Below are 23,847 nucleotides of genomic sequence, written 5' to 3' on the forward strand. Positions count from 1 at the left end.
CACTGAGAGAGGACGATGTTCACTTTTTTTGACTGAGATGGTCTGCATATTCCCTCAATAGTAAATATGCATGCAACAGTGCCCACTGGACGGGCGAAAGTGATTAGTACGGTGACACAGAGCTGTTCATCTAACAAGAGTCCTTTAAGTACGCCCTATTATTTTCATTTCCTTTCTCTTCTTGCAGCGGTTACCAAGTGTTCCTGTAAGGATGGGCAACCTCAACCGTCTGCAAGTAGCAAGGAAGGTGAAGTTGATGAGTCAAGAAAGAATGGCATCATGAATAGCTCAGTCGCTGAATGGAGAAAGATTCAGCCTATCACGGTTCATAGCACAGCAGGTAAATGTTAGCCCCAAACCGAGAAATACTAAGAAAGTTACTATTTAATTGTACACACATATATAGCCTTCCACATATAGTGACTTAATTTGATTTTAATATGGGACCAAGTAGCCTGCAGTGAAGTCATCTCTGCTGCATTCCGGTAGCTTTATAGGAAAAGCGTGTGCTAATGATGGAACACAGTTTTACAGAATGCCCATGCTCTTCAAAGTGCAGTGGAAAATATACATATGTTGCTATTAATTTAACTGCCCTATATGACTTGCCTGCAAAGCTAATCTTCACACGTGTTTGCCATATTGAATTATGATGCACTGCTTCAAACTAGTCAAACACTAATACTCTTACTAATACTCTTGACATCCGTGCCCCTGTCATGAGGATCCGCATGGAGCCTGCTGAAAAAGTGCAACTCTTGGTATGACCCTGGTCTGGCTACTCTGAACCGCAAGTGCAGAGCAGCTGAACGGAAATGGGGAGCTTCAGGTGCACCCTCTGACAAACTGGCCTGCTGTCTACTCCAAAGGCAATACAGACTCTCCATCTTCTCTAAAAAGAGGGTCCATGTTCATGCCCGTATCTCTACGGATTCTAACAACACAGATGAACTATTCTACAAGGAGCTGGCCAATCCTATTGCAGTATCCTCCTCTTCCACTCCTACCCAGGCCCTCTGCATGGCCCTGTACTCTCATTTCACCACTAAAACCCAGGACATCTTGTCCACACTTTCCTCCCCTTGTTGTACCCCCTTGCCCTCTTCCTCTCTCAGGCCCTCGTTGGCCTGCCCCCCTCCCCTGCTCTCCTCCCTCTCTCCTGTCACACCTGAAGATGTCTCCAGACAAGTCCGGTCTATGAAAGTCTCATCCACACAGGTGACCCCTTGCCCCTCTAGAACCAGTAAGGACAAATTGGTTCTCTCTAGCCTTGGCCGATGTCTGCAATCACTCTTTTGCCACTGGAGTCTTCCCCTCTCCTCTGAAGCACTCCCTTGGGCACCCCTTCTAAAAAAAACTTTTGTCGAACCCTCCATTCGGGCAAACTATTGCCCGATCTCTATCACTCCTTTCCTGGTCAAACCCCTGGGGAAGAAGGCTATCTCCCAGCTACCCCTCCACACAGAAGCTGTTGGATGTCTCCAGGACATCAGTCTGGCTTCAGAGCAGCCAGAGGCATGGAAACTGCTCTCCTGAACACCCGTGAAGATCTGCTCTCTAACCTTGACTCTAGTTCTCCATCTGTCCTCATTCTCCTCGACTTATCCTCTGTCTTTGACACAGTGAACCACAACATCCTGATCACTCGATTCTGCGATACCCTGGCATCACGGATCAGGCTCTGGCGTGGCTTTCCTCTTGGACCGACCTTCGCAGGTTCAACTTTGGTCCTTCCTCTCCACCACCCCAGTCTCCACCTGTAGTGTTCCCCAGGGCTCTATCCTCTCCACCTGGTGTTTCAATGCCTACCTGGCCCCTTTGGCCCATCTGATCTCTTCCTTTTCTTCAAACTTTCAGTGTTATGCGGATGACACGCAACGTTCTTTCAGACTACCCACATCCTCCTCCTCGCTCATCTATGACTGCCTAGCCGCTATTCAGAGATGGTGCACCAATAATCAGACCGACTCAGGAAGTTGGCAAAACACAACAGTTTTTCATTGCAATTGTCTAAAACAGGGAGTGCAACGGGCGTCAGCGGACAACCCACAGCATAAGTTTCAATGATTCACATGAAAAAACCCTGTTATATAGAAAAAACTCGTCATACGTGACGTCATACTACGTGGCCAAATAAGAAAACCTACTTGGGGTTGTGATAAGCTTCACAGGAACATCTAAGTATACTTTCTATGGGGTATGGGATCGTGATTGGCTCTCTAAGGTCAGGTGGACAGCTATGCCCACCCCTAGTGCAAGTCATCTTCCGTGTCATAAAAATAGACAACGTTTCATTGGCTTTCAAACTATAGGGCTCTTTGCTACGTGGCCCTCTAAAAATTGGTTGGCATGCTTGTACCCTTCTGGAATATTCCACTCGCTATCAGTGGAAGGCTGGACTTGATCATGCCTCCCCACCCAATTAGCCCAACATCCATCATCATCATCACGCATACCGTCTGCCATTCAATTAGTCCTTTGAACTCGGCCTTGCAAAGGATCACTGTGCCTAATAATAAAAGGGAATTGAATTGAAAAGGGAATTGAGAGCATGGTCTTATCTTCTGGTCTCGGTGCAGCTCACCCAAACTCTATTTTCAACTTGACCATGTGACAGGAGACCTTGTTTTGAGCTCCTTCTTCGCATTTAACACTATTAAATGAATAAAACCTGGCCTTCCCAGTGTTTTTCCATTACACCTCAACAGAAGCTTGTCTCGCTTCTCACGTTCATTGTATCTTCTCGAATAGATAACCAGTTTATTGGCTGCTCCAACCCTTGACAATGGGCCAGACATGCTTTCTCGAATGTTCCTTCAATGTCAGCTGTTTTCTTTAACTGCGCCGCACTTTCAGTCCTTCTGTTCACAGTGTTCAAGTTTGCTAAAATGCGTTGTGGAGCATCCATATTCTATACACACTTATATAGACTGCGGCACCGCCTGCAGTCTATTCACTACGTATAGCCAAACTTAGGATTACTTAGTCTACTTGCGTTACTGCATCTGTACAATTATAAAACGGCTTTGCATTTTCTTCAGTGCTCTCTGCACATGCAGTCTTCATTTTGCTCATGAAATGTTGCTAAATTCTTTATTTTGTCATCAGATTATATAAGGTCTATTCACCGTCTTTATTGGCATCTCTTCTGGGTGCGTCATTTCTGCCTCATGTGACATCACTAGTCTTCTCTTTCATTCATCTTCTCACTTCTTCCGGAACTTCCTTCAGAAGACTGTAATTTCTTCGCGGATACATCATAAAGGGTTTTATCAATGGATACCTTGTTTAAAGGAATCTTTGTGGAATAGGTACCATCACTGGCGTTGGCATGTCGCAATTACCAGTTTCCAACATATTGGAAAAATGGGGGCGGGACGTTCAGTAGAGTCCCCCCTCTGGTTGATTCATCGACCACTATCCTACCAGTTTTCACATCTAGACATCCTTGTTTGAAAAAGTGCTTCTTCGGAGTCCATTTCTTCATTACTCCTTTCAGAGATCCTGCTGATTTTACATGCTCATCAACACTGCAGGTCATGAGACTACATTGTCCATTCGGACTACAGTAGATCCATCTTCCCACATTCTTCCTGTGGTTTCTTGGATACAGGAACGTTGTTCCCTCAGGTGCATGAACGATGACTTCTATATATTTTTTGATTTCTTCATCTATCAGCTCCTTGTGTCCAAACCCTGATTCGACATCGATCATGGCTTTCATTCCTACTGCTTTCTTTGCTGTCTTCTTGCACTGTGTAATTATTATTCTGATCACACAGAATCCAAAAATGATCACCACCAACAAAGCTCCAAGGAACTTGAAGATATTCGCCATCCATTGTGGAACCCTTTCGAAGATACACGTAAACCAGCTGTCATCTGCAATATCTTCCATCTTGATGTGCAAGTTCTTCAGCATCGTTATGGCCTCTGTCAAGGTCCCATTCTCTTCATCGTGAGAACGTATGAATGTGCAACATGATTGTCCGATTTTGGCACAAACACCTCCACCCAAAGCTGTAATCATATCCAAGACATATCTGTTCTGAAGAGTCATCAGTCGTATGACTCTCAGCTCTTCCTTGATAGCATTGAATGCCTTTATGGTAGTGTTGATCGTCTGCAGGAGCTCCCATCTGGTGATATGTAACCATTTCGCATTCGTCTGGATCCCTGGCATGAAGATTGTTGCGTATACTGCAAAGTCTGACTGAAAAACCTGTGTTCACACAGAATAGACTGAAAAACCTGTGTTCACACGGAATAGAGTTAAAGGCTTCTATCGATTTAGCTGAAAAGTAGTTTTCCCTCTTTATTTGATTGAGGAATTCAACTGATCTCCTCTTTCTTAGGTGAGCATCTGCTTTTGGAACCTCTCCAATGCTCAGGTCACTCTTCGGGATCACCAATGCTGGAACATGTGCAAGTACTATAGAACACAGCCCTCCCCACTCCTTGGGCAACTTCATGTATGCTCTATAGTCCATTATCACTACTGTTTCATGCTTCATTCCTGGTACATCGAAGATTCGACCGCACTGCTGATTCTCTCCAACCTTTCTTGTGCCATTGGTTCTGAAACATAGCTCTGCACTAGCCAGAGGCCCTATCTGCAACGGGCCTCCTTTGCCATCAACCCATGTCAGCAACTTTGCAAGCTTTGGCCAGAGAGGTTTGAATCCCTTTTCCACACGATCTATAACTGGTTTGTGATGTAATGCTACCGCCACCGCTCTGCATACAGCTATGCCTTCTTCCCATTCATCTAGAGAAAGTACTGTTCCTCAGATTTGCATCTGGCCTCTCCTTGCATCTTCATATTTCCTCACCATTCTTTCCTTGGAAATTGAGCTTTTTATTTATATCTCATCTGATTCCTGCTCCCTTCATTCCAGGATGTTTGTATCTTATCACATGATCTCTAGTGTGCGGTCTCTCTCTTGTCTTTAAATCTTGCACGTAATCATCTTCTTCTGGAGCTGTCCATTCAGTCACCCATACCAAGGATGCTGTTGGACGGTGGAACTGACCTCTTATATGGCAAGTGAGTGCAAGGTGAGTCAGGCAATGAGCTGTCTGTACCGCTCTTTCTATAGCTATGAATATCTTGGACTTCCCCATAGCATAAGGTAGGAGAGCACAAATATAGCAACTCTCCTCAGAGGTTCTTTTTCCCACCTCTTTCATGTGCTGATACAACGTTATCCCCCAAATGTTCTGTACTGTCTAGATAATTATTTAACTCGTAATCATCTTCCCTTGTACTTCTCTTGTGTCTCCCTCTTGCAAGATGAGCTCGCGCATAATGATCATGGAGTATATCAAAAAATGACCTTCCTACAGGGGGAATCATAGCAACACTTGTCAGAGAAATGGGTGACTTTACATGTATCACTGGTGTATGGATAATCACATATGGCCTTGGTCTCTTTTCAATAGACAATTCTGCATAAGTCACTGGAGTGCGAAGAATCAAAGGGACTCCTATTCTTTTGGGACCAATGAAATAGGCAGTTTGGATTAGCAAAATCAGAAAAACAATAATAAATGTTAAGCACACATATTTTATGCACCAATACATCAGTCCCCACCACTTTCGATTCTCCACACGTCGCCGAGGTTGCTCACTATCCAGAACTGCATTATTCTCAACAGTCCACATTGTGCATGTGTACTACTTTAAGGAAGACACCTTTTTAATCAGGCAACCATCTTAGATGCTCAGTAAGGAAGCTGCAGGATCTGTTCAACTATCGCTGCAAGTAACCTCCTAATTGCAGGGCCATTTTTAGGATCTTGCAGGGCCATTTTTAGGATCTTGCAGGAACATACAAATATTAGTACTACTCCAAACAAGAGCAGCGTAAGCTTGAAGTATGTATATAAAGACAGCGAGAAGTAGTTTAGTTTAGTTAAGTTTCGGTTTTTAATTTGTACCGCGCGCCAAAACCTGAGGTAACTGGGCGCCATAGACTTAGAGCAATTTACAACAAGTTACACAAATACATAGAAGAAAATGACAGTAAGTGCATGTGACCGGGTTACATGGTGATTAGAAAGGAGAAATTAAGCATAGGATGATACAGTGAAGAAGCAAAAGTGGGTCAGGCAGTGGAGGAGTACTTGTTGGCCAACCAGAACTTGGTTAGGGCTCTGAAGGTCCAAAAAGAGGGTTCTGCTCTCAGATTCACCGGTATAGTATTCCATAGTTTGGCGGCTAGGACCGGGAAGCTGGATCCGCCCGCTTTTTTTAGGGCAAATTTGGGGATGGAAAAGCAATGAGAGTACAACGTTCTTGTTGGTCTGGTTGAGATGTGTTTGCTAAATTTGTCTGCCAAGTATTTGGGGGCGTCATTAGAGAGGCACTTGTGGACGATGACAAGAGATCTGAGTGTAATTCGGTCACGTACTGGGAGCCAGTGGGAATCTTGTCTAAAGCTGGAGATATAAGAGTGTCACGGGATGCTCAGGGACGCTCTGAGGGCATTATTCTGAAGCACCTGCAGGTTCAGGTTGTGTTCTGAGGTGCCCAGAAAGAGGGTGTTGCAATAGTCAATTTTTGAGAGTACTAGCGCTCTGGCTAGGATAATGCAGCTAGTAGGCGAGGGGAAGGCCTTGCAGGGATTGATGAGCTTGTTTGTGTAGGCAGTGGAGGAGGCTGTGGAATTAACTTGTTTTTTGAGTGAGAGTGTGGAGTCAAGGTAGACTCCTAGGGTTTTGATTTCTTTGGCTACTGTAATTAGGTTGCCATCTATGCTGATAGATGCGTACCGGGGGTCCAGTTTGTTAAGCTGTGGTTGGGATCCAACGAGAAGGATCTATGGGCATCTACATCTGACAGAACCATGAGGTTAACCAAAGAGAAACTCAGTGAGGAATTAATTGGGGAACTGCTCCCCTTTCCAGTCATCGAACTTGAAGTCTAGATTTGGCATATTTAGCATTTCAACACTAAAGTCCAATTCCTGCTAATATATCTATATAGAGTGTCCGGGGTGAGCCACAGCCTAAATGCACACTTGCATTTATTTAATAAGCAATCTTAGTGTCCGTCTTCCTCATCATCGATCGAGTTTGCACGTGCTGTACTACTTCTTCTTGTCTTGTTTCTGAATCAACGGTTGGGGGTGCATCAGTCTCACCAGCATACGTTTTGACGTCGCCCAGGTGGATCCATGCACGCCTTTCTTGGACTTTTACTGCTGAGGGAGTGATATTTTCTACAATAAAGGATCCACTAAAACAGGGCTTTTGCCACTTCCTTGTGAAGTTTCCCACTAGGATTGCATCTCCGATTAAAAGTCTAGGTACAGGTAAAAGTTTTTGAAGTCTGGTTGCTGAATGGTCTTCATCTGTGTCCTGAGACCGACACCCCTTGCACTTGAGTTGATCTAAAATGACAGAGATACTAGCGGTCATATGTGTCAAATATGTACGTAACTAATTTCCTAACAATTCTGCATTTGTCTGGGCATCACTTCTGCTCCTCGATGGAGGAGACAAGGGCATTCTCATTCGCCTCCCTGTCACTATCTCATGGGAGGTGAGGTGATGGTCCGACCCAGGCTTATTTCTTAATGCATATAATGCAAGGGGTAGGCAATATAGCCATCCCTTCTTCAGTAACAATTTGAGTTTCGCGATTCTCTCTTTGAGAAGACCGTTGAGTCTCTCACATATTTCATTTGCTTGCGGGTGATAAGCAGAAGAAAACTTGTGTTTTATGCTAAACAATGAGCTAATCTGTTCAAATATAAGAATACATGGTCACACTATTGGGACAAAAACCTAGGCACACTTTGCGGCTAAGAAATGTCAGTAGGGTTCCAATGATTAATGTATTTTTTAATACCTAAAATCATACATTTCATATGGCGTCATGTAAAGAAAATAATTCATAAACAAAGTAACATTCTTTACACATTTCATATTTAAGCATGTGTGTTGTAATTCCATGATAAAAGTAACAAACACATTCTTTCTGATTGTTTGTGCATTACAATTTCTTCAAAGGTAAGGGTGAACAATAAATGTAATCTTTGCTTTGAAAGCAGATTTGCTGGTAAACAGTGCGTGTTTCACTACCAATACGCCGCGTTTCTGGCATTAATGCCCTTCATCAGGTATACCAATATTCATGAATTCTGGAAAACAGCAATCTTTTGAGAAAGTTTGAGATTAGACAAACACGGTAAGAATCTAGTACCATTTAACATACTTGGGTCTATGATGATGAGATATTTGATTGTTGGAAATACAGTGAAACACAGTCACCTGATCGCATGCCATAATGTTTATGTCACACAGGACTGTTAGCGATATTACATCACCATCTGTGCCGTTTATTACTTCGAGTAACCACCTCAACCCTGTTTCACCCACACAGTGAGCACCCATTAATCTTTTTAACAGTATTGTGTTAGTACTATTAAAGTTAAGGGCTAGGGTGTGGGACACAGCGCTAATGTGTAGTGAATGGTCCCATGCCCGGCCCCATGTTCAATATATTTACATCTACTTTTCCTAATTTATCTCCAGTGCCAATCAACCCTGGTGCAGGGGACCCAGTGACGTATACAGATCTATATACTGAAGCAATCCAGGAGAGAAGAGATATCTCTAGAACACACAGGTCAGTCACCTAATGTTTTTTGGTCATTATGGTTTGGACAAACCACCGAAATGAACACATACACTGATGACATTATTTGAATTTGTTTTACAGAATTCATGAATATTGATATAACTGATGAAGGGCATGAAAGACCGAAACGCGTTGTATTGATAGTGAAAGACACACTGCGTGTTTACCAGCAATTCTGAGTGTTTTTTCTTTCCTTTCGAAACAAAGATTCAATTTATTGTTTACCCTTACCTTTGAAGAAATTGTAACACACATCATTCAGAAAGAATGTATTTGTTACTTTTGTAATTGAATTACAAGACAATGCTTAAATGTGAACCGTGTAAAGAATGTTACTTTGTTTATGAATAATTTTCTTTACATGTCACCATATGAAATGTATGATTTTAGGTATTAAAAAACACATAATTCCTTGGAACCTTATTGTCATTTCTTAGCCGCAAAGTGTGCTTACATTTTTGTCCCACTATCAATAGTGTGACCATTTATTCTTATGTTTAGCAGATCTTGTAGTCAAGATCCCAATCTGGAGCACCTACATTTTCTTTAATTTTGCCTACAACTATTACCTTACTCCGTTACTCATACTCATCCGTTACTCATACCCTTTGAGGTTTGAATCAACAAAAGGAGTGCACCTCTACACCATTCTATTCCTAATCTGTTTGAATACGTCATTAACAAAATGGGGCCCATTGTCAGATCTCTGCACCTCTTATACTCCCCATATAGGAAAGACTTCTCAGACTAAAAATGTTGTAGCGCAAGTGGCATCAGGGTGTGTACATGGACCTGCCTCGATCCATCTCGAAAAGGGGCACACCACCAATATCATATACCTGTATCTACTACATACTTGCAGCATATCAACATAGTCAATATCTAAATGCTGAAAAGGACCATTCGGTCGAGGAATCCCTCCTCTGATTGTTCGCATTGTGTGACCAGCGGTAAACTTTTGACATACGATGCAATTTACTACATAAAATGCAACGTGTTCTAACAGGTTCGGTACGAACCAATCCTACGAAATAGTTGCTGCAAGGCTTTCCCTAGTTACATGCGCAGGGTAGTGCAGCTATTCAAGCGCTACCCTTAACTGTAACGCTCACGGAGGCGCGGGTCTTGGCAGGAAGGTGTCTGTAACACGAAATGTGATGTGCAGGATTCGGTTGGCTTCTGGGGTCGAACCTCTCCGCACTGTGTGTCGGATTCGAAGGGTGAGGTTTCTGCAGGTGAAATAATATGGGGATTAAAGGTCTGGGTTGTGAATGTCCCTATCTCTCTCTCCTCCCAGCTTGTCTGTTGAGCCCCCCTCCCAGGTCAACGTGCTCACCTTAGATAGGTGAATGCTGGGCTCTCCATCTGCGTCTAGTGCAGGGTGCCGTTGCCAGTTCCTTCACTGGTGAAACGTTGGCCTCTTGACTTCTGAGGATGGGTACCGTCGTTGTCTGCACGACCGGTAAGTTTCTGGACACCTTTAGTCTTTATAGTCTTTTTATGCGTGGCGGTGAAGCGCCTGGAATTGCGTAAGTATGGCAAGCGCTCTTACTGTCTCTTTCTTTGTCTTTGCAGGCGATGATGCAGAATGAAGAAATTCGGAATTCGCTGCGTGCCGGTAAGTGTAACACTGCTGTTGTCTATGAAGATGCAGCGTGAAGAATCCGGAATGCACAGCGTGCCGGTAAGTAGAATAATGCTGTTTATTTTTGCAGGTGAATATGCAGCGTGAAGAAGCCAGAATGCACAGCGTGCTGGTAAGTATGGAAATGTTGTTTATCTTTGCCGGCGAAGGTGCAGCGTGAGACACGGCCGCTGCCGATGGATCAGGTAAGTAAGCACTGCGTGTTAAAGTTCGTTCTGCTAACCTGTTGTTTCTGGTCTTTTGCAGGTGCTGATGTTGATCGGGTACAGGAATGGTAAGTATAATTCTTGCAGGTTCAGGATCCAAAGAAAAAAGGCTGGAACAGACTCGGTGATCGTTCTGCTGCAGATGCAGAATAACGCAAAGCACGTTTCATCAATCAGGTGTGGTTTAAATAGCCTTGGAGTGATGAGGCGTCTCCTTCCACGGCCCCGCCTAGGTAAGAAAAGAGTTCCTGCTTCCAGAAGAGTTCCAGTGCTGTATCCAGGGAGTGGAGCTGCCCCACCCAGGTAAGAAAGTAGTCCCAGTTTACCGAGGACTTCTAAGAGTCTGGTAAGTAAGCAGCATGGTCTGCCGCAGGTAAGTCCACCCAAGCACCTTCACACCAATGATGAGCCCGGCGCTTCCAGTGCCGGGACCGATGCTTCTGATGAGCCTGGTGCCACCGGCGCCAGGACAAGGTCCAAAAGGTCCCTGTGGGGACCGGCTGGTGCCTAGGATCAGGGTTAGGGGCCTGCTTCCAAGGACGTTGGGCTGGTCCTGACTCCTTGGAAGCAGTGATCATGACATTAACAAGGCTACAGGCATCACCGGCTTTCCAGTGCTGTCCTGTCGCCACACTGCTTCAGAGGGGGATAAAGAACACCCCCTCTGTTTCCACAATTCTTGCTCTTCCTGTGGAGCACTGCCTTGAACCTCCATCAACTGTGCTCCCCTCATTTACAATCATAATTGTGACTACTTTTTCTTTTACATTCTGAGTATCTGTCAGGATTCCAGGGTACAATTGCACATGTTCAAAGAGACACTTTGTTAAAAAGCCTTCATTTTAAAGATTACACCATCACAGAAATATGGTTGAATGATGTATGGATGTTGATTCTGAAATTTACATCAAATTATTAAAATAACTTTCCTTAATGTTAATCTAATCAGGAAGTATCTAATTTCCCAAGCCAAGATGGTGGGTCTATTGCACAACAATGATTGGATGAGAAGTGCTGTGAGGTAATGTGGCACTGTCACCAAGATTCTAAACTGCCTTTCATTCCAGTTCCCTTAGTGTGCGGTAGCAGTTATAATAGCTCTAGAAAAAAGTTTACTATAGTGATTTCAAGGAACTAATTCAAGAAGAAAATATTACTGAGAAGACAAGGAGTTTTCAGGAAGAACTTATTCAGTGCTAAAGAAAAATTTCCTGACAGATGAAGCAAGCTAAGTCAAATACAGGAAAATGTTAATTAAATGTCAAATGTATCTTATCAATAATCAGAATCAAGAAGCTGTTTAAAATAGTTTGAATCTGACTTCTAACTATAAACTGTTATGTGCTCTTTGCTCGTGTCATTTACCGGCTGATAAATAATCACTCAGTTTAGTATTTGCGGCTGCATTTACTTGTTTGTTTACGGTAATTTCCGGTGAAAACATTTTGTGAAGTAGAAATAATTCATTGGTTGAGTTTATTAGTATTTCCAATATTTACTTACAAAAGTATTTTGAAATTTCGCATGCGCGTGAAATTCGTTATAGTTACTTTTGAGGAAAGGACCTATTAGCGTGAATCGTACGTCCTTTCAAATGTTTACTTCAGACTTCCTGGTTGTGACGTTTGCGGTTGCCTTGTGTGAAGTTACGGGGAAGTAATTAAACCGACGGAGAACTCCATCGGTGAATTCAGTTAGTAGTAAGTTATAAGGGTAAATTGTAATGTTTCATTTAACAGGCGCAGTTAGGTTTATGCGCGTTCGTATTAGGCAAAGCGGATCATCTCAGTGTTCGCGGTGTTCGCGGATCACCTCAAGTTTGCGCGGATCATCTTCAAAGTACGTGGGGTGCGCGGAACATCTCAAGGTGCGCGGAACGTTTTCTTGTGTGCGCGGCTCGTCTTCAGTGTGCGCGGTTCGTCTTCAAGCCACAGTAATGTAGAAAAGACTCTTCAATTAAAGACTCTTATTTCTTCATTGGAGAAAAGAAATAAAACACGCTTTTCCAGAAAGTCAGCAACAGCGTGTATCTCTATAACATGATTCTATAATTTAATGAACTTTCAAAGAGGAAATATGATTTAATTCTTATAGTGAATTGCAACATAAAATTCATTCAAGCATTCTAGAATAGTTTTCTTTCCAAAAGATTCTTTCACAATTAATTAAAAAGTTTCATACCAAAAGTTGAGTAATTGAAGAAACTTAAAGATTCAGAAAAGAAGACATTTATTTATTCAAGCCTATCAGCTATCAAGCATAGGCTGCAGATTTTCACAGACATAATACTGAAGAATCATCCAATCAATAAGTCAGTATTCCAGTCCAGATGGAAGACCAGTAGTCAAGAGGTCAACATTGAATACCTGTGAAGATCTGCATTTGTTTTGTTATCCATTCCCCTTTCCCTTTGGGTTTGCCAGTTTAGTAATTATATATTATTCAAGATTGTTGAGTTGGCACACCTGGGGGGTCTGGTGGGCCAGCATCACTTCTGCAGGAAGATTCAAGATTGGAGTCCTGATTTAATGAAAGGCCCAAGTAATTGAATCCTGCCTGAGTGATGATGGAGCCAGAGTCAGAGTTAAATTTGGGGGCCATAGGAAAGATGTTAATGGAAATAAAAAAAGATTTGAAATTAGCAAAGAGTGAAACATTAACTCTAGGAGTTAAGATGGAAGAATTAAGTAACTATGTACATAGAACAGAAACTCCAAGTACTTCTAAGACAAAAAGAAATTTAGAACCAGAACCACCAGTTCTGTATCCAGAATTAAACGTAAAATGGTCAACTAATGAAGTTGAAGAGAAAAAAGATAGGACACACATACAGCTTTCACCAGGAATTTCTTTAGTATCAACTCCTTTAGCGCCGCCAGAAAGATTTAGTGGAGATCACAGAAAATTAAAAACATTTTTAATGCAGTGTGAATTACATTACTTGTGTAGACCAGAAGCTTTTCCTACAGGAACGGCAAGAGTAGCCTTTCTAATTTCATATTTAACGGGAGAGGCATCTGCATGGTCAGTCCCTTTAGTAGAAAGAGGTGCAAGAGAATTTAGGGATTGGAATCTGTTTAAAGAAGAATTCCGTAAAATGTTTGATAAAAGAACCTCATCTTTGAGTGTAGATGGAGAATTATTAGAACTTCGTCAAGGTAACAGAGAACTGGTAGCCTATATTACACACTTCAGATCACTAGTGCAAGAGAGTGAATGGCCAGAGGAAAAAAGAGCATCCATCTTTTACAGAGGTTTAAGAGAGGAATTAAAAGATGCATTAGCAACAATTGTAGAAAGACCAACTAATAGTGAGGATTTAATTTCTTTAGTAATTCAGTTAGATTTAAGATTGTTGGAGCGTAGATCAGAAAAGAGGAGACATTTTTTCGAAAATAAAACTTGGAGTAGGAATGAACGACCCAAAGTAGAACAAAATGCTTGAAAATAAGTTAAAGTACAATTGAATGAAAATCAAATTCGAGGACCTTTATCTAAAGAAGAAAAGGAGAGAAGACGCAAAGAGAAATTATGTCTGTATTGTGGAGATGGAACACGATGGAACACATTTTGTAGGGAAATGCCCACGTGCTCCTAAAAGACTTCCTTCTTTTCTGTCACGCCGCCCAACCCGGGCTTGTTCCAGCCCACTTACCTGATGAGGCGTGCCACGCCTTGGAGGGTTTACCCCCGCTTTCGCCTGGGGGGTACGGGGCGGCCCTGGGTTCCGGTTGCTCCTGGATCTTTGGGACGCTTGGTCTCACGCGTACGCGGTCGGCCGCTCCGGTTCCCGCGCTCTTCCGGGTTCCGGGGCGTGCCATTCCGCGCATGCGCGGCCGACCCCTTCCCGCTTTCTGCGCATGTGCGGTACACGATGCTCTCGGCTCCCGGCCGGTTTGCGGCCCAAGCCTCGCTTTGGGCCTCCCAGCACCTGGGAAACAGCACGGCTTGCGTTCCAAGCCTCCCGGGAGTGGGAGGCCCTACTTAAGGAGCCCGGCGGTTTGATCAAACCGCGTCTCAACGTGGTCTGACCGGATCGTTGTTTTGCTCCTGCCTTGACCTGAGTTCCGCTCTGTCCTGCCTGGTTTTTCCAGTCCCTTCTGTATAGACCTGCCCTTCCTTGCCCGGGTAGGGGGTCTCCCTGGTTCCCTTCTCCTTGCTCCCTTCCTGCTGGGTTGGGTCTCCCTTCTCAGTTGTTCTCTGTTCTTCCTCTGGGTTCTTGGTCCTCCTTGGTTCCCTTGCCTTCCCGCCTTCCCTTGCATTCTGCTGCCTCCTGGATTCCTGCTCCTGGATTCGACTCGCAACTCTTCTTGCTCCAGTTGTCTGCAGAGAACTTCTAGCCAAAGACTATCAGGCTCCCACTGTCAGTGCTTGCACTGTCCTGATGCCACATGAATCAGGGGTGAGCTAACCTGTGGCATCGGGAGCTGGTTCACCTCCAGTCCAGTATCCATTTGGACGGGAGTTGGGCTGGTTCCTTGTGTCACTCTCACATCACCACAGAACTTCTGGCATTCTGGCATCGTCTACTAAGCCGACTTCCGGACTAACAGGTACGCTGCGCCCTAGTGACGCCATCTTTAACAGATTGAGACGCCAGGCTTCAGGCTCTTCGGAATCGGAGATGGATGAGGATACCAGTCTTCGTGATGAGATGCAGGCCTTACGTGCTGAGATGATTGCACTCCGCCAGGAGAACCTAACCCTACGCCAGATGGTAACCCAGAGCTCAAATGTTGTTCCTCCACCTGAAAGCGCTATGGCACACACCACTCCCATCAAGTTCGATGGAGACCCCAGACGTGTGGGGGAATTCTGCAATCATTGCCGGATACATTTCCTGTATCGTTCAGCCCACTTCAATAACGATAAAGCCAAGATTGGATATATTTTGGGCAATTTGTCTGGCAACACTCTTGCTTGGGTGACACCACTTGTGGTTTCTAACAGTCCCATTCTCTGCGATTTTGTGGCCTTTGAAAAGGCATTTCTGGAAGTGTTTCAGTCCCCCAATCTGGCTTCAGCAGCACAGAACCAGTTAATGGATTTAAAACAAGCCAACACAGACATAATCTCTTATATAGGCCGTTTTCGCCAACTAGCAACTGATTCCCAATGGCCTGAGATAACACAGAAGACCTTGTTTCGCCGTGGGTTAAGAGAAGAGTACAAGGACGAGCTGTTACACATTCCTGAACCCGAAGATCTACAGAAGCTCATTGAACAGGTGCTAAAGATTGATCAGAGATTGGCTGAGAGAAGAAGCGAAAGGCACCGTTTTGAGAAATCGGACCTCAGACCTCCAATTCCGCCTGCTGGGACACCAGTGTCCTCGAACACCACTCAAGAACCTATGCAGCTAGGCGCCGTAAGGGGCCCTTTGTCTGAGGAAGAAAAGAAGCGGAGGAGAAGCCAACGCCTATGTTTGTACTGCGGAGCCGCAGGTCATTTTCTGGGTACTTGTCCTCTACGACCAATCAAGAAAGGGGGAAACTAGGTGACCTGTCGTGCTCCGGAAAGGCCCCGACAGGTCTGATTAAACCACCAGTCCTTTCCTGCCCTGAATCTGTGTTTCCACCCATGTTGCCTGCAGTCCTAATGATTCTGAAGGTCAGTCTCAAGTGGCTGAATAAGACAGTCGAGATCCATGGGTTGTTGGATTGTGGGGCCTCTGGGAACTACATTGATGAGCGCTTTGCCATCAACAACGGCATACCATTGCTTACCAAAGAAGAAGCGATTCCAGTAGAAGTCATTGATGGAACCCCATTGGCTTCTGGCCCCATACGACTACATACTGTGGGTATGTTGTTACGCATCAAAGGACATGAAGAGAGAATCGCGCTGGATGTTATAAGGACACCTTCATATCAAGTGGTCTTGGGGCTACCTTGGCTTCAGCGACACAACCCCACAATAAACTGGGAGACACGTACTCTGGAGTTCACCTCCTCTTTTTGCCTTCAAGAATGCTGTAGCCCTAACACGTCCTCAGAGACGTCTGTCTCGACAGCCTTAGTCCCAGGTAGAGAATCATCTGGTTTGTGTTCCTTGTCTATGATACCGTCTGTATATGCTGACTTGATGTCAGTATTCTCCGAACCAAGCGACATTGCACTGCCGCCTCACAGGCCTTTTGACTTCTCCATAGACTTGGTTTCCGGAGCCGTGATGCCACATGGAAAGGTGTATGCCCTCACCCAGTCTGAAAAACAGGTCCCCCGGGATTATCTCGATGATTGCATCAAGAAAGGATACATCGTTCCTTCCAAGTCACCTGCAGGTTTCCCATTGTTTTTTGTGAAGAAAAAGGAAGGCTCTTTACGGCCTTGTATTGACTACCGCCAACTGAACGACATCACCCTTAAAGACAGGTACCCGTTACCATTGATCCGGAATATCATGGAGTCCTTACGTTCAGCCAGGGTCTTTACTAAATTAGACCTCCGCTGAGCCTATCATCTCGTCAGAATCAAAGAGGGAGATGAATGGAAGACGGCTTTCAAGACACCTTTCGGGCACTATGAATACAGGGTAATGCCCTTCGGGCTGTGTAACGCCCCGGCTGTCTTCCAACGGTTTATGGACTATGTTTTCAGCGACTTAATTGGCATCTCTGTTTGGGTGTATTTAGATGACATCTTGATCTACTCCGACAACCGAGAGGAACACATCTCCCACGTTCGTGTAGTTCTCCAACGATTGTTACAACATCATCTGTTTGCCAAGGCTGAGAAATGTTCCTTTCATCGGGATGAGATGGAATTCCTGGGATATGTAATCACTGGTACAGGAATTAGCATGAATTCCGGTAAGGTCCGGGCTATTCAGAACTGGATACAACCACAGGACTTGAGATCACTTCAGCGATTTCTGGGATTCGCAAACTTTTATCGGCGTTTCATTCCGTTCCGCAATTTTCACGTCTCACAGCTCCATTGACGCGTCTGACCAGTGTGAAGATACCCTACCTCTGGGATACTGAGGCATCAGTGGCGTTCGATGGCTTGAAGTCTGCATTCTGTACTGCACCTGTACTTTGTCAACCCAATGATGAGATGCCTTACATCGTCCAAGCCGATGCTTCCAGCTTTGCTGTTGGCGCAGTCCTGTTGCAGAAACATCCCTCTACCGGTGACGAACATCCTGTGGCCTATTACTCACGCAAACTCTCTCCTTGCGAACAGAACTACTCAGTCATAGAAAGAGAGCTATTGGCAATCAAGACAGCGTTTGAGGAATGGAGGCATCATTTGCTTGGTGGTCGCTTTTCAGTAGAAGTCCGCACCGACCACCGCAACCTGCAGTACTTGCGATCTTTGCAGTGTCATACAAGGCGACCCAGGAGTTGATTGCCAGGCAGTTCTGGTGGCCGGGTTGGGCTAAGGAAACCAAACTATACGTGGAGAGCTGCCCAGTTTGCGCCCAGACCAATACGCCCAGGAGAAGACCGTTGGGGTTGCTCAGACCCACTGAACTACCACCCTATCCCTGGCATACCATAGCCACTGATTTCATCGTCGAGCTTCCACCATCAGAGGGACACACTTGCATCATGGTAGTGGTGGATTGTTTCACTAAGTCTGCGCATTTCATTCCCTTTTCCAGGATTCCTACTTTCTCTCAAATGGCTTTGGCTTTTCTGCATCACATCTACCGTTTACATGGGTTACCAGAGAAGATCATTTCGGATCGTGGGTCTCAGTTCCTCTCCTCCTTTTGGCGTCAGTTGTGCAGCCACCTTGGAATACGCAGAGCTCTGAGTTCGGGTTATCACCTGCAAACTAATGGGCAGACTGAAAGAACGAATCAGACCTTGGAGCAATACTTACGTTGCTACGCTAACGCCACCCAATCCAACTGGATGAAGTACCTGGATTTGGCGGAAGTTTCCTACAACAATGCAACCCACGCGGCCACTGGTGTCAGTCCTTATATTTGCTCTACCGGACAGCATCCTAAGCTGTTTCCCTTTTGTCCTGTGCCACCCAGTGCCGTCCCATCGGCTGACCAGATGATCCGCGTTATCCAGAAGCAGCATGATTTGGCTCGGAGTGCCCTGGCAGATGCTCAACAGCGCATGAGGGAGCAGGCTAACCGGGGAAGGACCATTGAACCCAGATTTCAGGTGGGAGATCAGGTTTGGTTGTCGTCCAAGAACTTACCTGTACGTAATCTGCCCACTAAACTGGCACCTCAGTTTTTTGGGCCTTTCAAGATTTCCAAGTGCATATCTGCAGTAGCTTTTCGATTGGTATTGCCCCAATCTTGGCGGGTACACCCAGTCTTTCATGTTTCCCTGTTAAAAACCTTTGTGAAAGACACGTTTGGACGTTCCAGCCCACGTCCAGCCTCAATCCAGGTTCAGGGGGTTCCGGAATTCGAAGTGCAGGAGATATGTGACTCCCGGATTCGTCGAGGTGGGCTCCAGTTTCTGGTAGATTGGAAGGGTTATCCTGCTTGTGACCGTACCTGGGAACCGCACGGTTTCGTGCATGCACCTCGCCTTGTCCGTGACTTTTTTCTCCAGTTTCCTTGGAAGCCTGGGGCCCCGGGTCTTTCTGGGAGGGGGCATGGTGTCACGCTGCCCAACCCGGGCTTGTTCCAGCCCACTTACCTGATGCGGCGTGCCACGCCTTGGAGGGTTTACCCCCCGCTTTCGCCTGGGGGGTAAGGGGCGGTCCTGGGTACCGGTTGCTCCTGGATCTTCGGGAAGCTTGGTCTCGCGCGTACGCGGTCAGCCGCTCCGGTTCCCGAGCTCTTCCGGGTTCCCGGGGCGTGCCGTTCCGCGCATGCGCGGCCGACCCCTTCCCGCTTTCCGCGCATGCGCGGTACACGATGCTCTTGGCTCCTGGCCGGTTTGCGGCCCAAGCCTCACTTTGGTCCTCCCAGCACCTGGGAAACAGCACGGCTTGCGTTCCAAGCCTCCCGGGTGTGGGAGGCCCTACTTAAGGAGCCCGGCGGTTTGATCAAACCGCGTCTCAACGTGGTCTGACCGGATCGTTGTTTTGCTCCTGCCTTGACCTGAGTTCCGCTCTGTCCTGCCTGGATTTTCCAGTCCCTTCTGTATAGACCTGCCCTTCCTTGCCCGGGTAGGGGGTCTCCCTGGTTCCCTTCTCTTTGCTCCCTTCCTGCTGGGGTGGTTCCCCCTTCTCAGTTGTTCTCTGTTCTTCCTCTGGGTTCTTGGTCCTCCTTGGTTCCCTTGCCTTCCCGCCTTCCCTTGCATTCTGCTGCCTCCTGGATTCCTGCTCCTGGATTCGACTCGCAACTCTTCTTGCTCCATTTGTCTGCAGAGAACTTCTAGCCAAAGACTATCAGGCTCCCCCTGTCAGTGCTTGCACTGTCCTGATTCCACATTAATCAGGGGTGAGCTAACCTGTGGCATCGGGAGCTGGTTCACCTCCAGTCCAGTATCCATTTGGACGGGAGTTGGGCTGGTTCCTTGTGTCACTCTCACATCACCACAGAACTTCTGACATTCTGGCATCGTCTACTAAGCCGACTTCCGGACGAACAGGTTCGCTGCGCCCTAGTGACGCCATCTTTAACATTTTCCTGGAAAAGGACAAGTTGTAGCAAATACCATTCAGACAGCTATACCACATATCACTCTTAATGTATCCTTATATTGGGATGGTAAATTAAAATGTGGAGGTCCATGTGTGATTGATTGTGGAGCAACTGGAAATTTTATGGATTTGACTTTGGCAGAGAGATTGGGGGTGCCTGTGGTAATTAAGGGAATTCCTGAACAAGTAAGAGCAGTAGATGGTACACAATTGACATCTGGGTTAATTACAAAAATGACAGGTGTGTTAAGAATGAAGATTGGTGAAGAACATGGTGAGGAAATTGTGTTTGAGTTAATTGATGCACCACAATTACAAATAATCTTAGGAATGCCATGGTTAACTTTACATAACCCATATATTGATTGGGGAAGAAGAACAGTAGAGTTCAAGTGAGAAATTTGTAATGAACAATGTTCTATATCATTTCAAGAATGGGATCAGGAAGGAATTTCTGAAATTCAAGGAATTTGTTTAGCTGCTGGAGTTGTTAAGGAACATGTGATAGGGGCTGTGTCTGGTTGTTTACCTGATTGTTATCAAGAGTTCAAGGATGTGTTTGATACTCAAGTAGCTAATGAATTACCTCCACATCGCTCATTTGATTGTAGAATTGATCTTGAGGATGGAGCACCTATACCTTGTGGGAGGGTTTATGCATTGACAGAAAAGGAAAATGAATATTTAAAGGAATATATTGATGAAAATTTAGCCAATGGGTTTATTAGACATTCACAATCCCCGGCAGCTTCACCGTTATTTTTCGTACCCAAAAAGGATAAGACTTTGAGAACATGTATTGATTATAGGGCATTGAATAAGATCACAATCAAAAATAGATATCCATTACCTTGAATATCAGTTATGTTGGACAGAATTCAAGGAGCTAAAATATTCTCTAAATTGGATCTAAGAGGAGCATATCATTTAGTGAGAGTGAGAGAGGGTGACGAATGGAAGACAGCATTTAGGACTAGATATGGATTGTTTGAGTATCAAGTCATGCCATTCGGTCTTTGTAACGCCCCTGCTGCATTTCAATTTTTCATTAATCAAGTTCTTTGAGAATATTTAGATGTGTTTGTTGTAGTATATATAGACGACATTTTAATTTTCTCTAAAGAATTGAATGAACACATTGAACATGTTAAAAAGGTGTTGATTAAGTTAAGAGAAAATCAATTGTTTGCAAAACTTGAAAAAAGTCAATTTCACACTGATAGAGTAGAATTTTTAGGTTTTGTTTTGTCTCCGGAAGGACTAGAAATGGATTCAGCTAAGGTAAAGGCTGTACAAAATTGGCCACAACCAAATTCTGTAAAAGATTTGCAAAGTTTTATTGGTTTTGCTAATTTTTATCGTAGATTTATACAAAATTTCTCACAGATTATTTCTCCTTTAACAAGACTGTTAAAAAAAGAAGTTAAATTTGAATGGAGTGAAGAAGCTGAGAAAGCATTTGATTTTTTGAAAGATAAATTTGTCACTGGACCTATTCTATTACACCCTGATGTTGAACAACCTTTTTTCTTGGAAGCTGATGCTTCAGATTGTGCTATGGGTGCTGTATTGTCACAACGTCATCGTGTTACAGGGCAGCTTCATCCGGTAGCCTTCTTTTCTAAAAGATTCTCACCAGCTGAAAGAAACTATACGATTTCTGATCGTGAATTGTTAGCAATTAAGTCAGCCTTTGTTGAATGGAGACACTATCTATTGGGAGCTCGACACCGAGTTACTGTATTGACAGATCATAGGAATTTAACTTTTCTTCAATCCGCAAGAACTTTAACACCTAGGCAATTACGTTGGTCGTTATTTTTTGCAGAATATGATTTTGTAATATTGTTCAAACCTGGACGTCAGAATGGAAAAGCAGATGCTTTGTCTAGATGTATCCCTGGAAGTTTGAAGAATGATCCTTGTATATCTATGCCCTTACTTGCAGAAAAGAATTTTGTCATTGCTGGGGTAGACAAGGTTAAGGATTTTCGTGAGTCAATTTTACAATCTTTTACTGACAAGGAACTAGCAGATTGGGCGGCAGAAGATTCTGAACGTCATATTATAGAAGGTTTACCATATGTTGGAAAACAGTTGTATTTACCTGTTGAAGAGTTGAGAATTGAAGCATTTAAGAATTGTCATGATTCCCCTTTGGCTGGTCATCCAGGAATTAAGAAAACTTTTGATCTTCTTCAAAGGGAATTTTGGTGGAAGGAGATGAGGGAAGATTCTGAGAATTACGTAAGAACTTGTGATGTTTGTATTCGTTCTAAGTCTGATCATCAGAAAGCTGCAGAATATTTAGTTCCACTTCCTGTTCCACCTCGTCCGTGGCATACGGTATCAATGGATTATATTGTGGCTTTACCACCTGATAAAGGTTGTTCTACTATTCTTGTAGTTGTGGATGTGTTTTCTAAGGCTGGTCATTTTATCCCCATCAAAGGAGCGGCTACAGCAACATCTTTAGCTCAAGCCTTCCTGCAAAATGTCGTTAAATTACATGGTTTACCTAATCAAGTAATCTCCGATAGAGGATCTCAATTTGTCTCTAGATTTTGGAAAGCCTTTTGTAAACAATTGAAAATTGAAATTAATTTAACGACAAGTTATCATCCAGAGAGTAACGGTCAAACCGAGAGGGTGAATCAAGAGTTAGAGAAGTACATACAATGCTATTTTGGTGCAGGTCAGGGGTGGTTGGAATTACTTTGGTTGGCAGAATTTTGCTATAATAATGTTACTAAAGAGTCAACTTCTATGTCCCCATTCTTTCTAAATCAGGGATTTCATCCACGATTTTTGAGAGGGGTGGTTTTAGATGATGTTGAAGTTCCAGATGTTGAAAGTAGGTTGATTGCTATGGAACAAAATATGAAACGTGCTGTTCAGGCCTTGAATAAGAGCAAACTAAATTACAAAAAATTTGCTGACAGAAAGCGTCGAAAAGAACCTAATTATAAGATCGGAGACAAAGTATGGTTATCCACGAAGAATGTACTTTTGAAGGGGAGAAGTAAATTTAGTCCACGATATATTGGACCATTTGAGATAGAAAAGGTTTATTCCCCAGTATCTGTGAAATTGAAATTACCATCAGGATTGACAATTCATCCAACTTTTCATGTAAAATTGTTAAAAAAAATTAGGAATGATACCAGAATGCATGATGTTCCTGGTCCTGTGTTTTCTGAAGATGAGAATGAATTTGAAGTGCAAGCTATTTTAGATTCTAGAATTGTTCATGGTGAACTTCAATACCTGATTGATTGGAAAGGATATGGTCCAGAAGAGCGTTCGTGGGAGAAAGTTGAAAATGTACATGCCCCTAGATTGGTAAAAAGATTTCATCATTTACATCCTGAAAAGGTTGGCCCTGGGTCAGGGCATTACGGAGGGGGTACTCCAGGGTACAATTACACATGTTCAAAGAGACACTTTGTTAAAAAGCCTTCATTTTAAAGATTACACCATCACAGAAATATGGTTGAATGATGTATGGATGTTGATTCTGAAATTTACATCAAATTATTAAAATAACGTTCCTTAATGTTAATCTAATCAGGAAGTATCTAATTTCCCAAGCCAAGGTGGTGGGTCTATTACACAACAATGATTGGGTGAGAAGTGCTGTGAGGTAATGTGGCACTGTCACCAAGATTCTAAACTGCCTTTCATTCCAGTTCCCTTAGTGTGAGGTAGCAGTTATAATAGCTCTAGAAAAAAGTTTACTATAGTGATTTCAAGGAACTCATTCAAGAAGAAAATATTACT

General features: G+C 44.1%; 1 protein-coding gene across 2 annotated transcripts in view; it reads left to right on the forward strand.

Annotated features, from left to right (window-relative positions):
* The window catches only part of LOC138580158 (proteoglycan 4-like), a 1,214,734-nt gene that overhangs the window by 488,654 nt on the left and 702,233 nt on the right, over positions 1-23,847 (forward strand). For both annotated transcript variants that reach the window (XM_069650488.1, XM_069650487.1), the window contains exon 7: positions 188-340. In XM_069650488.1, coding sequence (XP_069506589.1) covers positions 188-340 — 153 coding nt within the window. The remainder of the gene's footprint in view (positions 1-187; positions 341-23,847) is intronic.

Source organism: Ambystoma mexicanum, chromosome 3p (assembly GCF_040938575.1).
Source record: "Ambystoma mexicanum isolate Mex_15411 chromosome 3p, UKY_AmexF1_1, whole genome shotgun sequence".
Taxonomy (NCBI): Eukaryota; Metazoa; Chordata; class Amphibia; order Caudata; family Ambystomatidae; genus Ambystoma; species Ambystoma mexicanum.